The sequence below is a fragment of the Chelonia mydas genome, chromosome 18 (assembly GCF_015237465.2).
Source record: "Chelonia mydas isolate rCheMyd1 chromosome 18, rCheMyd1.pri.v2, whole genome shotgun sequence".
NCBI lineage: Eukaryota > Metazoa > Chordata > Testudines > Cheloniidae > Chelonia > Chelonia mydas.
Genome location: NC_051258.2, coordinates 5,672,210 through 5,690,892, shown reverse-complemented (window position 1 = coordinate 5,690,892; position 18,683 = coordinate 5,672,210). Strand labels below are relative to the sequence as shown.

At 39.7% G+C, this 18,683-nt stretch overlaps 1 protein-coding gene across 8 annotated transcripts in view; it reads right to left on the bottom strand.

Annotated features, from left to right (window-relative positions):
* Positions 1–18,683, bottom strand: part of SPEN (spen family transcriptional repressor) — a 105,093-nt gene that overhangs the window by 20,745 nt on the left and 65,665 nt on the right. For 3 of the 8 annotated variants that reach the window (XM_037881456.2, XM_043531879.1, XM_037881458.2), the window contains 7 exons: positions 14,956–15,116; positions 11,187–11,387; positions 9,714–9,865; positions 6,208–6,333; positions 5,464–5,577; positions 4,158–4,271; positions 2,697–2,797 (listed from right to left, as the gene is read on the bottom strand). In XM_037881456.2, coding sequence (XP_037737384.1) covers positions 2,697–2,797; positions 4,158–4,271; positions 5,464–5,577; positions 6,208–6,333; positions 9,714–9,865; positions 11,187–11,387; positions 14,956–15,116 — 969 coding nt within the window. The remainder of the gene's footprint in view (positions 1–2,696; positions 2,798–4,157; positions 4,272–5,463; positions 5,578–6,207; positions 6,334–9,713; positions 9,866–11,186; positions 11,388–14,955; positions 15,117–18,683) is intronic. The other 5 variants (XM_037881459.2, XM_043531881.1, XM_043531877.1 and 2 more) reach the window with 4 other exon arrangements.

Genomic DNA, 18,683 nt, shown 5'->3' with positions numbered 1-18,683 from the left:
CCGTGGTGTGCACGGGGAAGCTAACATGCACCGGAGTCGATGGCCCTTGCAACTCCGGAGTCAATGGCGCAGGAGCTGTTACTTGTCCTGTGCACTCCAGCAATGGATGCGGCTCCGGCTGCGGTGCAGGAAGTGTCAGTGGCTGTCGAACTGACAAAAAAGAAGCAGTCGGCACTTGCTTGGGCTTCTTCTTCTTCTGGCCCTGAGACAGGGACCAGCGCTGCGGTGGTGGAGGTGCTGGGGGAGGCCTGACGCTGCGAGTCTTTAGCAGGGTCCGAACGCGGTGCTGGACCAGTCGGTGCCGCAGCAGCACTGCACGCAGAAGACAATGCTGAGTCCCAGTGAGCGGAGGAAGGGACTGGGCTAAGTGCCGCCTCCATAAGGAGCTGCTTGAGTCTAAAGTCCCGCTCCTTTTTGGTCCTCGGCTTGAAGGCTTTGCAAATGTGGCACTTGTCCACTTGGTGGGATTCCCCCAGACACCTTAGGCAAGAGTCGTGGGGGTCTCCTGCTGGCATCTGCTTCAGGCAAACTGAGCAGGGTTTGAAGCCCGGAGACCCCGGCATGGGCCCCGGTATCAGGACGGGGAGAGAGGAGAAGACCCCACTCCACCCTACTAAGTACACTAATCTAACTACACTAACTATTAACTACTAACAACTGTAAACAATGATTAACAGGTACCAAGAGAGAAAGCTAGGGAGAGTGGAGATCAGCTACACTGCGCTCCACGGTAAGAAGGAACTGAGGGGGCGGCTGGGGCGGCTCGGGCATATATCCGGCGCCATGAAGGCGCCACTCCAGGGGGCACCTCAGCCGACCCACCGAGTGTTGCTGGGGTAAAAATCTTCCAACGATTGCGACGCGTACACACCTAATTGGAATCGATATGAGCAAGCACTCAAAGAAGAACCTGGCTTTACAGCTAGAAGGATACAGTCCCAATAAAACGTTTAGAAATTATCTATAGCATTTAAAAAAAGATTTTCTGTAAAATGCGTGTCACATGCAGATTATATAATAATGTGGTATATAGTTGTTACACAAAATGGTGTCCTGCATAATTTAAGTCGTGGCTTTATTATTCATGAGTAACAAGCTCACCCCAACCTCACACCAACAGACATCTATGCTTCCTGGTTCACTACTCCCAAGTAAAGATTATGTGAACACTCAAATCAGACACTGGTTTTGATAATGATAGTGATTTTTTTTAAAAAAGAAAGAAAAACAGATGCCTAACTTTCATCTTGTTGTAGAAAACTGTGTTTGAGTCAGAAGTATTTCACAGCAAAGATCAGCTCAAATGACGTGTATACTAAATGCAATTCTCTTTTTCTAATTCAGTGTAGCTCAGCCAGAGGAAAAATTGTTAGTGTCTGCCTGCTGGCAGATCACAATTCTTGGCAATGATCTGGGAACACACCAATTCATTTCCATTATGCAAATTATCATTTCCAATTTTCAAACTAATCTTCACTTTTTAAAAGCTGGCAACATTACATATGTTATTTTGATCTACTTTGATCTAAAACAAGAGCAGCACGTTTTGAGATAATGTGTAGCTCATTAGTGCAAACGATACCATGCTGGACTCATTTACAAGAAATTCAGAATCTTAACAAATAAGCCAGTTTGTTTAAAAAAAAAAAAAAAAAGTCATAAAAAATTACCAACTCATATGGACTTGCCCATCCTTTACCACAATCACTGGTAATGAAAAAATTGGTAGGTTTTTTAACCATCCAAAAAAAATTCTGAGAGGAACTCTGTTAAGCTGCATTAAACCAGAGTCTAGAGAAACGAGTGACTCTTCTGCAACCCCATGTACAATCCCTACACACCATGACGACAGATGCTATAGAAAAATATCTAGATAGAAGATATTTTTCATGACAAATAGCAAGAGAAATTGAAGTCCTGCTCAGAGCTTTTACTATTTTAGCAATACTAGAAATCATACTACTGCGGAAGTGGTGGTCTGAGTGTAAACTTCATTTTCAGCTCAATAGATTAGAAAAATATCTGACTGTTGTAATAGCACGTGTTGCTTGTTAATTTATATACTATTTTGAGGGTGGGGAGAGGAGTTACAAAAAGCACTCTTTCCATTCCCTAGCTATTTATAGATGAAGCAGCAAGTCAGCCGGGTACTGAGCATATATACAAACTAGATGACCAAAACTTTGTCACATTTTTCACATACACCTTAATTTTTTTGTACTCCATATAAGAATTTTAGTATGTGACGGAGTTCAGAGCCATAATCCATTGCCTAGCTTTCATCTGCCAATTTGTGTAGCTCAAGGCTGATCATTCACATCTGTGAAAAAAAGTTTAAAAAGCTAAAAATTAAAACTAAGATACTGAAATATATACAAAAAACTACAGCACATTCCATGAGAGCAACCTGTCTGCTTCAATGTATCATCTGTGTCAATTATGACCACAGGAAGAGTTTGAACTTGGTGCAGAAAGCTAACAGTGACTTTTCAATGAAACTTACATCTTAAAAAGGAGGGAGAGCCAATAAGATAAAGAGTATGTGCGCTGCAGCGGGAGAGAGTAGGCTTAGGTGAGAATTCTTTTTTTTAAAGATTACTTTAATTATTATTTGGGTGTTATGTCCTGGAATTTTAACTACATTTAAAATCCTATTTGAAAAGCAAGAGAATGGAATCACTGTATTAGATACATGCCTTCTTTCTGCTAGCATTTCATAGAAGTCTCTGATATCTTGACCCGTTTTCTCCATGGAATGATAAAACGCCAACTGACTCTCTCGGTTTGCAAAATCCACCTGAAAAATAAAGGATAATACATGTTCAGTAAAAGAAATACTCCATTTTGACAGGTTTTCAATGTCTCCTGCAGTTCTTCAAGATGGAAGCAGAAGGGAAAGAGTGGGTGCAATATAGTTTAAAAAAAACAAACAAACAAAAACCACACCAGTCCTCAGGACTGGAATTACTCCTGCTGAGATGAAAGACCTTTCCCTTATTATAAGTGTGCTGCAAAGCACAATGTATTTTTATGGAGCTACACAAATAAATTCTGGTCAGGATATTTTCTTTCAGCTAGTGAAGAAAAGTCAACTGAAATAATTTTGTTTCGAGGAACAAAAGCAAAATGATTAAATACTAATAACACCACCACTTTGCAGCTATATAGTGCCTTTCATTCCAGGATATCAAAGCACTTTGCAAAGGTTGGATCAACGTTATTAATCCCCTTTACAGATGGGAGTATAAATGACTTGCCCAAGGTTATACAGAAAGACAACGGCAGGGATGGGAACAGAATCCAGGAATCCTGACTCCCAGCTCTTTGCTCTAATCATGACATGCTGTTTCCCAACTGCTTGCTACAACACTGAGAAGATAAGGACAAAATTTACAGGGGAAAAAATAAAAAATTAAGATTTAGAAAGGGTTTGTCAAAATGCATTTGACACAATGCAACAGTTTTTACGTAAAAAAGGAATTTTAAATAATCTGTTTAAAAGAAAACTGGTATAACCACAGTAACAGAGCACAAACATAATAAGGGTGTTTTTTGTTTCAAAATCACTAAGGAGTAAGACCTACAAACACAAGATACATAATCTTTAATGACCATATCTTTTATTCCATATAAAGGCTACTTATTATATTCAACCACCACACTTAGAAAACTATATAACGTACTCAAAACTTCTAATCACCACGAACATCAAATTTCTAGCTGAATACACCTGATGAAAGATCATGCTAGAAGTGATTACCCACTCTTTAGGAGAGGAGGAAGAGGAGGAGAAAGATAATTCAGAGATTGGGCTAACACCTCAAACTCCTGGATTAGCTTGGTGCCTTTGTAGCATTGCTTCTCAGTCACTAGCAACTGATTAATAATAATATAGACACCAACACCCAGAAGCTTAAAGATGCAAGTTCAGTGAAAAAAAAAATGACAGAACGCTGGAGAAGGCTTTCCAAGTAACAGTTCAAAATGTCCTAACAGCTTAAGCCGAGTGTAAAAGGTTAGTTTAACCCTTAGAGATTTGGGACATATATGTCCCCCTATATAGTCTTTTGGCTGGCAGTTTGCAAAATGCCAGCATTTTAAGGGGTAAGACCTGAATACAATTTTTTTTTTCTTTTTTTAGAGGTCATTCTGCACACCTTAATTTTATTCCCACCGATTTTCCTCCCCTTGGTCTCTTTTACAGCTGCTTGTGCATATTCAATTTCATTGTAGAGAACCAGGGCCATGCCTTTTAAGCGGTCAAACACCACCTGTAAAAAACAAAAAAACAAAACAAAAACCAAATAAGAGCCTCATCCACAGGACTTAATGTCAGTCCCAACAAAATCCTAAATCATGAGGACACCGGTAAGAAAATAATTTTTCATCAAGGAAAATAATTTTCAGGCTTTTTTGATGAGACACATTGTAATGAAGAGACAGTAAAAGGACAAGGGACTGCTTTGAATTGTGGATATTGTGGCTTGAGGTATATTATGCCTTTATTTTGTTTTTCTGTATTTTACTTGTATTATTTTCTTTGGTGACTGAGTATTGCTGTGTCATAGTTTACTTAAATATTTTTGAAAAATTTCCAATAAATTATAGGGGGGAAAAAAGGTAAGAGGAACATTTAATCACAAAATGAAAACAAGTTTTTATTGTTACAAACTGTACCACCATTCTTCAATTGCTAAATGTGCACAATTTAGAAACACCTGTTTGTCTTTACAACACATACATTCAAACAAAAAAAGCTACATTAAAAGAATGTCAAAGCTGCAACATGTACCCACAGAAATCTTAAGGCATTAAGGCCCCAATCCTGCAAACATTTACACAAGTTTAACTTTAAACACATGAATAGTCCCACTGAAGTCAATTGGACAACTCATGTGCTTAAAGTTAAGCAAGTGCTCAAAAGCTTGCAATGTCATGGCCTAAATCTCAAATACCTATATGCAATGGGACCTGGTAGTTCACAGTTCAAGTGCCCCACTATGTTGTGCAACTCTGACATTTTTATGTACCTTTTCTTGTGTGAATTTGCTGCAGGTTTTTTTCAGAGTCATTTCTGGTCTATTTGCAAAAAACATAATTATGTCTAATTATGTAATTAACACGCATAAATATAATTAGACTGCATTGTTCCAACATGAAACAACTTCAGAAACCTAAAGAAACTTTGTCGTGGGAGAGACTGCACTGCACAAGAGCTGCAGACTAGTTCTAAAGTTCATTATCTCGGCTCATTCAAAATATTGTCATCAAAATACCAAAAGCAACTAGTCTATGTTTTGGACCAACAGGCTGAAAAGCTACAGCACCTTGTAGGCCAAATTTCAACCCAGAGAGAAATTCTGTGTCTGAGCTATAAAACCCTGGAAGTCAGGGTTGAAAGGACAGGATGTAAAGAAAGGAAGACAGTAAACTTCAAACCACACACCAAAGCCTCCCACCTACCTTTACCACAGGCCCGTATCGGCAGAAATGTCGAGTTAAATACTGATCCGTTACGTTTGTAGAAAGACCATCTAACCACACGCAGTTTGTAGGCATGCTCTTTCCAAAACCCAGCTGAACACAAAAGGGCAAAACTTCCATCAGTACAATTCACAATTATTAAACTAATTTAACAGAGCATGCCTAATTTAGAATTATCTGAAGAAAACTATTAATTGGTATAATTTTTTTTAAAATTAGCATCTCACGCAGGTGAAAGCACCTCAAAAATCATAAGAATAATTCTGCATGCTTAAAAAATACAACGTAAAATATTTGGGTTTTCTGCAAATTTAGTGCTTCTGAAAGGTGTCAGATTGACAACTCCGGGGACTGAAATCTTCTTCTTTTCCCCAGAACAGGTGCAGCACTGGCAGGAGCAGTATAATCTTTCTACACTGCCCCACCAAACACTGACCTGGAGGGACTACCTTTAAAAATGAGAAGATAAATCAGCCTCCATGTCCATTCAATCCTTGGCCTCTCTGCTGCATTTGCCAATAAAGTTACCAAATAATGTCTGTCGTGGTGGTGGTTGAAAATATATCACTATCTAATCTGACCTACAAAGTAGCAGCAAGAAAGGCAAAAGTAGTACAAAAAAACCTGATTCACTTCCACAGTCTAAGCTGACACACAGAATTATACAACACTGAAAACAAAATTAACCAGAAGGATAATGCGTTTATAGGAGGATTTCTTTACCTTGAGACGGTTATTTCCAAGGTATTCCCCATCCATCTTCTTAATTGCTTTACATACACTTGCAATATCACAGTACTGCAGGAATGCATACTGAGGAACTCCATTCACTTTCTTAATGTCAATATCCTGAAAAAAAGCAGTCAATGCTCAGCAATATGCCAGCAAGTAAACAGATTCAGCTGTATAAACTAGATCTAAATGGATATTTTTTCTAAAAAAGCCATGTACCATAGCAAGCATTGCTTAATTAACATTTTAGTCACAGAGCTGATTTAAACATGAGCAGATAGTGAGGTGCATTGCTTTATTGCTTCTCGTTCCAGTGGTATAACCAAACCCTTCTTGATGCAACAAAAGCTCTTCACAGTGAAAATTTAAAGCTAGAAAGGGATGCTGCTGAATACCCAAGACGGTTAATGTGATCTTCTCACAGAATAGCAGCTTTTGTTTGTTAATACTGTGTCAAATGGAGGTATTCAGAACGGTAACACACACAGAAATACAACTTAGTTTTCACCTGGGAAGGCCTAAAGGGAAACAACCTGCCTCAAACCAATAACTGGTTTGTGAGGGAAGAGCCAAACAGGCTTCCTTTTCCAAATAAACTCGATCCATCCATGCTGTTCCTATAAATAGACGACAATGCTGAACTATTCTCTTAAAACAAGTTGGCACCGATTAGATGAAGGCAAAAAAAGATGAACTACATCCCGCTGCTGACACATTACCCAAGAGACCTCAGGCATGTTCAAAAACTGATGCAATCAGAGGAAAATAATTTATGTATAACAAAACCTGGTTTTAATTAACTTAAATAATAGCAGGTCCAGAACTGACATTTGGTCAACATTCAGGCTTACTGTACTGGCATACATACTCAAGTCTCAGAACAAACCCATCATATTATGATTCATTCCATGCTGAAAATAGAAGGTAGAGATTTGATCTGATCTTTTAAATAGCACAAGCTTCCCTTGTGAGCCATATGCCAATGCTAGCACACTAATTTGAGTATAAATGTTCAAATGCTCAAGATAGCCTAATTCCATAGTTAATAAATTTAGGGACAAGGCCATAGTTTAACATGAGACTCATCCTGAAGCCCTTAGTTGCTCACGAAAGCTTATGCTCAAATAAATTGGTTAGTCTCTAAGGTGCCACAAGTACTCCTTTTCTTTTTGCGGATACAGACTAACACGGCTGCTACTCTGAAACCTAAGTAAACTGTAAGAGATTTACTCAAGAATGGGAGTTCTACAGATGCAACCTAATGATTGAAGTGGAATACTAATAAAGGGCTACATTTCCAAGTGTCTACAGTAGCACTACTGCAGCCCTGGAAAATTATATTTGTCCACTCAACTTTGGCAAGCAATTTATTTTGACAGGAGAATAAAATTTCGTGTATATTCCTAATGCACTGAAAAGGGTAAAAAACAAGTCTACTTTGTGCCTAGGCTGCTACATTTTCATGACACTTTTGCAAGGTTGCATTGTTACTAGAATTCTGGCCTGCTAATAACATTGATAATATGGCACTATTTCACATAAAACCACTTTACAAGTCATCATAGATTCACAGATTCCAAGGATTCACAGAAGTGATCATCTAGTCTGGCCTCCTGTATAACACAGGCTATAGGACTTCCCCACAACAATTCCTAGAGCAGATCTTTTAGGAAAATATCCACTCTTAATTTTAAAAGGGTGAGTGATAGTCACACCACCATGACCCTTACTACATTGCTCCAATGGTTAATTATTCTCACTGTTAAAAAAAAGTTACTATTTTTCTAGCTTCAACTTCCAGCATTGGATCATGTTCGACCTTTCTGCTAAACTGAAGAGCTTATTATTGAATATTTGTTCCCCTGTAGGTACTTATAGACTAATCAAGTCGCCCCTTAGTCTTCTCTTAGTTAAGTTAAATAGATTGAGATCACTATAAGGCAGGTTTTCCGATCCTTTACTCATTTTCGTGGCTCTTCTCTGAACCCTCTCCAATATATCAACATCCTTCTTGAACTGTGGACAAGAGAACTGGACATAGTATTCCAGCAGTGGTCACACCAGTGCCAAATAACCTCTCTACTCTCACCTGAGAATCCTCGTTTCCAAAACCAAGGACTGCATTAGCCCTTTTGGCTACAACATTGCACTGGGAGCTCATGTTCAGCTGATTATCTACCATGACCTTCAAATCTTTTTCAGTCACTACTTCACAGTAAGTATGGCCTACATTCTTTGTTCCTATATGTACACATTTAGCCATATTAAAACACATACGGTCACTTTACCATGCAATCTACATTGCATATTCTCAGGAACCTGTCCTCTTCATTATTTACCACCCCCGCCCCCCGCATCTGCAAACTTTATCAGTGATGATTTTATGTTTCACACTACTATTATTGACTACTGATACTAATCTTTGTTTTCTCAGGGCAGCTCAGATGGTATAACATGAAATTCTGCACCAGAAAAGGGTCTGAGCTACATACAGTGTGCAAATTCATAAATCAGTCTTCAGAGTTTATAAAGGTGTTGCAATACACAGAGCTGCCATGCAATCTCACAATAAAATGTAAGTCATATTTGTGCATATCAGATAGAAAAAGTATGGCATTTTGCATAAGTATGAGATCTCCTCCTCCAAATCTGAAAGACTAATACCTCAAATGCCAATAACTGAAATATTTCTAGACAGATTGAAAACAGTAGTGAATGTACAGCAACAGCCAGAGTTACTAAAATAACGTTGTAAACAAAATATGCTATCAATACAGAAAGTCTGATACTGCAGACCATATATTATTGTCTGTACTGTAGACGGATATTTGATTCATCAGGAAAATATCTCTTAAATCTGAACATTGCTATTACTCTACAGAGAGTGCACAATGTGGGAGAAAGAAGGGAATTAATGTTCCTGTGACTGTCTCACTCAGATAAGCTTGTTCAACTCCCTCATGTCATCTCTAACTCATTGTCTCACTCTGCCCCATTGTTACAGAACAGAGAGTCATAGCTGATGACTGATTTCATAAGCAGCAGTTAAACTTTTTGTTTAAAAAAAATCAACAAGAAACTAACTTCATAACAGTAATGCTGACATGAAAATGGAATTGAACATGTTTACATCCATGATGACCATTAATAACTTTTCTGCCGCACTCCTATCCTACAGGATATTCTTAACCATTTCTTGTAACTGCACCTAACATACTTCTTGTAATCACACACAAGGGCCATTTTCATCCCAAGGTTATTTCCTCTGCAATACAAGTGTGCTAAAACCACATCAAACTCGAAACAATGCCTCTGGAGTACATTCTGGCAAGAAAAATAACTTATGTCAATCAAATGATTGAATAAACTATATTTCACATGCTCAAAGTGATTATCATTACATTTTACTGCTTCTTACATCATTCAATAATCTGATGCGCAGTTTTTGTACTGAGGCAATGGTCAAAAGTAACTTATACCAAAGAGAATTCACATACCACTATCCCTCCAAAGCGCTGAAAGATGTTGCGAAGATCATGATAAGTGGTTGTTTTTTCAAGGTTACCAATGAAGAGAGTTCTTGTTGCTTTCGGGTGAAATTCATCTATCCTTTCATCCAAAGGTCGAAACTCATTCTCGCTTTCCGTTTCTAGACACCGTAGAGATGAAAAGCATATTGTAACATACTGAGGTGTTCTGAGTTTCTTGGAAAACCTATTTTTGGAATATTAGAAATTGTCTGAAGTGCTATCACTGCCTTTGACAAAAATACAGCTGTGCCCTCTTAGATATCTGTGAACTCCATTAATGCTAGGGGTTTGAAATCTGTAAGTCATGCTACTATACTAATGCCAAGGAAATGGGACCTTTAGATGCCCCTAAGTTTAAAAGTTATAGCTTTCTACCTTTGCTGCCCTACAAATTTATTCTTTTCTTCTACTACCAGGAATTAAATCAACAGGCTTCACTGTATTCGTGTATGTGTTGCTTCGGTACATGGAAAAATGTTTTGATGGATCTATTTCTTTAACAATTAACTTCAAGTACAGTAGATTCCACTGCACTTGCTAAAGGCAAATAAATAAAAGCACAAATTTGTGTACCCAAAGTTATGGCTTTCATAAGTTGTATCATTTACTTCATATTTCTCAGGGCCTTAAGGATTCTGTCCTCCTTTCACAGCAACACTTGCCATTTAAGGCAGAAAATAAACCCGTGAGGATTCAAACAGACATCTGAACTGTTTTGGCTGGGAGACAGGCAACTTCAAGTACTACTATCCAAATTCCATTTTGTACTGTACCCATCACCTTCTAACCATGCAGTAATCATGCCGTAACACCTACTTAGTAAAATGAAAAAGCTACACAGTTGGGGAAAGGGAGGCTAATGATATTTTTATGGAAAGGATAGCTGAAAGTCACACACCAATTAATTAATTAGAACATAGAAAGAAAATAAATATAGATAAATTACTCTAAAAAAGTAATGCCGTTTTACCAAGTTTGAAACCATACAAGTTATTCTGTGTAACCAAAAAGTGTTTATACTTCATAGGAAGTTAAACATGTAAGATATGCCTTAAAAAGCATGGACTATGCTAACTAAACTGTGTGTTGCCCTATGTTTCACTGTGGAAATGAAGAGTAGCAGAACAGAGTTTACTGGCACTATAAGAAACGATCTAGCAAGGATGGAAGGCTTCCTTCACTGAGGGTTTGCGACTGTAGAATTTTCTTCTTGTCTGATGTACCTAGAGTAGATCAGTGGCATTCACTGTTCCTGCTCTGGGATTTATTCGGTCATGTTTACCAGTTAATTTAAATTATAGCTTTGCAGCAAGGCAGAGTAATTACAATGTTTCTTTTACTCAATTTGCTACCATCTTACAACAGTTACTGTATATACACTACTCTTATAATGACTATACCCCTAGAGGAAAGTTAAGAAGTCAACATATTTTCCCTTACCTGGTCCTATCCAGGCCGTCACTTCAATTTGCATTCCAAAGAATAATTTTCCTTTTGATGCATTCAATGCTTTTTCCTGATCCTCCTGCTGTCGGAAGAATACCAGTCCATACCTCTCCTCAGAGGCCCCATGAATCTGCACTGACGTCACCTTTCCATATTTCTTGAACTCATGGAAAAGTCCATCCTTAAGGCTTGTATCTAAACCCACACAGAAACAAGTAAAATACAAATATTATTTGCCAACATTATAATGCTACAATGCTATCAAAGCCACAAACGGTTTTGATCTTCTATCCAAATTGTGACTTCACTTTGTTTTTATCCGACCTTCAATTTTCATTGAAGTTACAATAATATTTTAAAAACATATATTTTATGTTAATTTTGCATATTTAGGAGCCTCCAACTGGCCCTCATGTTTCTCTTTAGAATTGAGGCCTCACCCATATAGATTTCCACATCTCTGCAGCCAGTGGAGCAGCTACTTGAAGAGGGTACAACTACTGCTAATGGCATCAGCCCTAAGACAATGAGCATGGGGACATGTAAAATATCATTGTTTATCTCATTAACATCCTTGCTGTTCTCAATATGAGTGAGTAGATATTACTAACAGCAATCCTGCAAAACTGGGTTGAACACATATCTATGAATACCACTGTTTGCATCACTTGTGCTAATCTTCTTGGAAAGACATTTGAGGCTGTTGGCAAAAACAAGTGATCTGGGATTTCACAAGCTGCCTATGCATTTTGGGGGGGGGGGGGGGGGGGGGGAAATGCTAAACAAAGGGCATTTTAGCAGCCTTTACTCAGAATGCCTTGATTTGCATATCGCTTCCTTAGGATATATATTACTCAAACAAATACATTCAAAGAACATTAAAACTGCAAAGTCAAAGTCAGAAAATGCCAAATGTCTGTGCCACTTTAATTCAGCTTCCTCGTATTAAGATATAGTCTGTAACCACATACTACTTTTCCACCGAATCCCTCCCTCATTCAGGCGCAGGATGGATGGTGACCATGTAATGAGCAGCTATTCAATATTTCACTTCGTCCTCTTTGCTCAATGTGTGATCACATGCCTTATTTAATGTACACTATTCAAACCCCACTCTGAATACAGAATTATTTATTTCCTCGTGGGCTTTTCTATGGTGCTCATCACTATTGCAGCTGAGTGCTTGACAAACATTAATGAATGTATTTTCACAACAACCCTGTGAGGTAAGGTGGTATTATTATCCTTTTACAGATGAGGAACTGAGGCAGAGAGATACAGTTGTCAGAGCTCACCACTAATTTCCAGTGACCAATTTGAGATGCTTCTATAGCCTGATTTTTCAGATAATTTAGTACTTTAGATCTTCAAAGTACAGCTCCCAGTGACTTCAGCTGCAGCTACTAGTGGTCGCAGCCACAGAGTTTCAAGTTGGGCAGCCATAAAATGAGCAACACACAATTAGTGGCCACCCAAGAAAAATATGCCTTAAGTGACTTGTCCAGCAACACAGAACTCTGACAGAAACAGGGATAGAATCCAGTTGTCTAGGGCAACATTCAACTGCCCTAACCATGAGACTCTCTCCTCTCTTCCCCTAGCCCTCTGCTTCATTCACTATACACCTTCCAAGTGCTGCAACATGAGGCGTGATCCTCAAGATAACAGTCTCATTAACTTGACAACCCCATATTCATTCCCAGAGCACCATTCATCATGTGCACTTAATAAGTCAGGGGTTCTATGTAAAAAATAGTGTGATGTCTTGTTATTAAATGCTGAATGAATGCATACGTAGGAGGCCAAATTAAGATGGTCCAAGCCTTCCTCCTCCAGGCTCCTTGCTGCATCTATTCCCTCTATCCCACCCCTTTGCATTTTAGTCAGTTTTCTTCCTCCTCCTCCATATTGCCTGGGGGCCAGCAGGAGCACTGAGAACAGAGAAGAGAGCCTATCTGCTCTCAGTTCCAGTACCTGGCATCACAGTGGCTCAGAGCAGCAGACAACACCAATTGCAAGGAAAGTCCTGCTCCGTGAGTGAGGCCTTGGGCTGGTGCATATTCCATACAGACAGAATCTTCAGAGAATTTAGCTGACAAACTCTAAAGTTTATTCAGCATACACAAGCTGAGAATTTTTTTCAAAGGCTTATAACTTGGTCAAATTTGGGCAGTTTTTCCAGAGACAGCAAAGGACACATCCCTGACACAGGAGCAACCCAGGGTCCTATAATGGGAAGTGTTGGGCAAACTTCTTTCTATGCTACCAGCTCTGCCAATAGTATGTTAGGCTATATCCACAAAAACAACGAGGAGTCCGGTGGCACCTTAAAAACTAACAGATTTATTTGGACATAAGCTTTCGTGGGTAGAAAACCCCACTTTTTCAGATGCATCATGCCCAAATAAAGTGCCACCAGACTCCTCGTTTATATGTTAGGCTATGTCTACACTACCGCCCTAAGTTCCCTCTAAGCTGCGCAGCTGCCTATTAAGACCCGCGCAAGGACTCAGAGCTGCGCTGCGGTGGGGAGAGGTGCCTCTCCCCCCGCCCGGCCCCAGCACGGGCCTGCCCTGGACCTGCTACGATTGGGGGAGAGGAGCCCTTCCCCCGGCCCAGGCCAGCGGGAGCTGCCAGGGAGAGGTGCCTCTCCCACAGCCTGGAGCTGCTGCGGCAAGAGAGGGCTGGGGGGAGTCCTCTCTCCCTACCACAGCCCCGGGCCAGCCTGCACCCCAAACCCTCATCCCCAGCCCCACCCCAGAGCCCACACCCCAAACCTCTGCCCCCTCCCGCACCCCTCATCCCCAGCCCCACCTCAGAACCCACACCTCCAGCCAGAGCCCTCATCCCCCCGCACACTCCAACCCTCTGGCCCAGCCCCAAGCCCCCTCCCATACTCCGAACCCCTCAGCCCCACCCCCAACACATGAATTTTGTTATGTGCACCAATATGAAGGTGATGTGTCACATCACCTCCATATTGGTGCACATAACAAAATTCATTCCACACATGGATGTAAAAAATTAGAGGGAACACTGCTACCGCTTATGTTAGCGAAACTTATGTTGCCTCAGAGGCATGAATATTCCGCTCCCCAAAGCGACATAAGTGCTAGTGTACACACCGCTACATCAGCGGGAGAGCTTCTCCTGCTGGCACAGCTTTTGCTGCTCACAGGGGTGGTTTATTCAGGCTGACGGGAATGCTCTCTCCTGTCAGCATAGAGCACCTTCACCAGATACACTGCAGCGGTATCAGTACAGCTGTGCCACTGCAGCACGGTACATATTTTCATTTTCAATGATGCAAGGAGCAGATGGAATCCTGATATTCAAAGGCCACATAAGGGCCACTCCCTTGACTGGCCAGAGGCACTCAAACGTTAAACTGAATGAAAAATTATACAACATCTTACCCCTCTGAATCTCTATCTCCAACAGAAGATAACTGAAGTCTCCTGAATGTATCTTTGTTCAAAACTAAAGGCTTTTCACATATTATCTGACAATTTTATTATAACATTATTATAGCAATAACCTTGGAACTAAGTTTCCTAAAGCATGGCTCATTAAACTGCACTTATATTTTCCCATTCACTATTAAATGATACTGGCAAATATTATGAGAGTAATTAATAAATTGCATTTACTTAATATCAGGTATGCATGATAAAGAATTTTTCTAATCAGCCTGCTCCCATCCCTCTTTTCTTCTCCCTTACTGGCAACTCTGAAGAGACACTCTTTCACATAAGGATTTTACCTGTTGAGCGCACTGGAAGATTTTGAACCTTGATCCCAAAACTTTTACGGGGCTCATCTTTCTCCAGAGATGGAAGCAGCTGGGATGTGGGTGCTGGAACCGCTGTAGACTGAACTGATCGTGCTGGAGACTCATCACTTGAGCTGCTGCTTGAGTCACTGCTGTGAAACAGGTAAAAGAAATAGCAACTCAGCGTGAAAAGAAAAGACAGACAATGAGTGGAGGCTGATGGATGTTTTTAAAATTAAAAACATAAATCAGTTTATTTTTTCTTTTTACTACTGAACAGTCGTACATGCTCACCATCAAAAGCCATAAGTGCATGCTACTGAATACTAAGGTACTATTCATATCCACATACCATCTCATAGCAGCATTCAAAAGCATGAAGACAGTAACAATTCATTTCCCATACATAAATTATTTTATATTTTAAAACAGCAATCATCAATACCAGTGATTCTCAAACTTTTGTACTGGTGTCCCCTTTCATACAGCAAGCCTCTGATTGCAACCCCTTCCTTATAAATTAAAAATACTTTTTTATATATTTAACACCATTATAAATGCTGGAAGGAAAGCAGGGTTTGGGATGGAGGCTGACAGCTCGCAACCCCCCACATAATAACCTCACCACCCACTGAGGGGTCCTGACCCCCAGTTTGAGAACCCCTGATCAATACTAAACTGTGCTAATGAAGAAAACTACTTGGACTGGATTCTTTAAAAGTTTCCTTTTTCCTCGCTGATGCAGAAAACCCAGTTTCCCGAGCACACCCCTGCTTATACAAAAACTCATACTCATCTTCCAAATATTCTCTTACAAAATCCTCAGAGGAGACAGTCAAGGAAACAGAATATGGGTAAAATGTCAAATAGATCCTGTTACACTTAATTCAATCTTCTGCATTATGATGGAATGTAACACAAAGTTTCATCAGCTTAGGAGCTGTGTGGGAAGACTGGAAAAATATACAGGTCTGCTGAGGCCTTAAAATCCCTTTCAGCATTCTCACGCATAAAAGGAAATGCTATGGCATTGCCAGGTGCTTCTGTCAGTCTGAAATTGGCTTCGTAGTCTCTACCCAATGTGGCAGCCACATCTTTAAAAGAAGATCCCCACCTCTAAACAGATGATACTGGAAACTAACGTCCCTTGTGAGAAAACTAACGCACGTTTTTGCCAACTGTTCGACAATTAGCTAAATGTATGTGACCCATCAAACACTGTTCACAGCCCCTACATGGAAGCCTCCATCTCAAAAGTAAATTTCAGGGTAAAGGACTTTGGTCCCAAGAACATTTGTATAAGCAGTGGAATAGGAATTGCACACCAGATCAAACCAGTAATCTATTTAGTCCAGTATCCTTACTGACAGTGACTACTATTAGATGCTCCACAGAAGAGTGCAAGGAATCTGCCATAGTGGACAACTGTCTTAGAACTTGCTCATGTTCGAAGTGTCTTCTTACTCCCTCTTGGCCACTGGTTTATGCTCTAAACCAGTGGTTCTCAAAGTGGATCCGCCACTTGTTCAGGGAAAGCCCCTGGCAGGCTGGACCGGTTTGTTTACCTGCCATGTCAACAGGTTCGGCCAATCGCGGCTCCCACTGGCAAACCGGTCTGGCCCGCCAGGGGCTTTCCCTGAACAAGCGGTGGACTGGCTTTGAGAACGACTGCTCTAAACTAAAGCATGAGAGTTTATATCCCTGGGAAAAAAATTATTCTATGTTCTCATTTTCTAACAAACACCTAACTCCTTTTTCTGAATTCTGCTGAGCACTAAATCAAAATATCATCTTCAAGTTAATGTATTATGTACAAGAGTACTTGAATCAGTTTTAAATTTGTTGCTTTTTAATTTCACTTACTATTCCTTTATTTTTATATTGTGAAAAATGATAAATAAGAGCACGTCATTTACCTTCTCTACATCATTAAAGCTCCAGTTAGGGCTGAGGTCCCATCTTGCTAGGCATCATACAAAACACAGAAGAGAGTCTCTGCCCCAAAGTGCTTAATTACAATTTAAAAGACAAGACAGAAAAACAACAACAACAACAAAAAACTTACCAGAAGTTCACACCTTGTAAATTAATTTCTTCCCGATTTTCCCTTTACATAACAGCTCCCCACCCCTGCCAACCTCCCATGTCTGGCAGCCAGCCAAACTTCTTCACAGTCCTTGCTCCTCCCAAGCATCCTCCTCCTACTCTCCCCTGGCTCCACAGAAAGACAGTCTCATTCTGGGAGACAGAAGGAATAATAAACTATCAAGAGTGTGTGAATGGCTGCTTGTAGCCACTTCCATTCCCTATGATGGGAGCTGTGCCCCATGCTCATCCCTAGGGGCAGGTGGCCCATATGATCCAAGCCCTGAACCCCCAAGTGTCCCATTGATCAAAGGATTTCATTGAGGTATCCACAATGATGCCCAGGTCTTTTTTCCAAGCAATGCAAAGAACTAGTTAAAATTATTCCTTCCAGTACACATTACTTTGCACTTATCTACACTCTGAATTTTATATCCGTGTTGCCCATTCACCTAGCTTTGTTATTTCCCCTCAGAAGTTTCTCACTGTCTATACCAGTCTTGACTAAATGCAGTTTTTTGCCACCTCACCATTACACTCCCTTTTTTTCAGACCATTAAAAAACTGAAAAAATTCCCTGCTAAAAATAAACCATATGGCAACCCACTGGTAATCTTTTGCCCTGTGATCTTTTATTCCTTCTTGGCATGGTGCAAATAAATTTTTATTAGTCTAAAAGGGAATGCTGCTAATATAAATTATTACGGAACAAATTGGCAAAAAATGTGGGGAACTTCTTTGAAAGAAGAGGCGGCACTTAATATCATATTGTTCCCTTTTAGAAGTGAGAATGCTGAAAGGGATTTTATATATTTTCAATCCTCCTAAGCTGTTAAAGCTCTGTATTACACTTAATTAAATCTTCCACACAGTTAAACAGCACAATATTTTGCATTTTACACTTAGCTCTACTAAAATTTTACCCGAGTGATATATGAGAGATACTTTTTTTTTTTTTTAAAAGGAATCAGAGGACATCAAGTATTATCCACAATAGCACTTAATTTATATTTTATTTTATTTTTTAACTGGATTAGCCACATATAGCATTTTTGGACAGATTGTTTAAATACAGACCATTCTGATTTTAGTAGAGTGTTCCATTAAGACAAAGAACCTCAGCACTGAGGAAACTGGGGCATCCTTAGCAGAAGAACTAATGCAAATGTCTGAACTATTGAGAAGAATTTTTCAGAGATGGTGATCATGCCCACAAACTTCCACTGATTTTTTGGGAGCGGAGTATGCATCTTCCTCTGCAAATTAGGCCACTGGTCTTTAAAAATATATTGAAAAAGATAAACCCACTCATGCATAATCCTGAGACATGCCAGAAATGGAAGTTTTATCATCATTTCCTTAGTTTTTGAAGAGAAAAAAAATACTAGAAATGATCCAGTATGCAGAAGATTGTGTATTTTTGTTTTGTTTTTTAAAGAGAGAGAGAGAGAGAATTTTTCAAGCTGAAGAAACAGAGGTAAGCATGGAAAATATTTGCATGCCTGAATTTTCAACCTCTGAGAGTTGGGATATGATGGAATGCTTAATTACAGCTGTGTTCCAGGAGAGACATGGAAAACAAAATTAAAATAAGGCGTTTGATAGCAAATAATACATATAATCTCAAAAAGGAA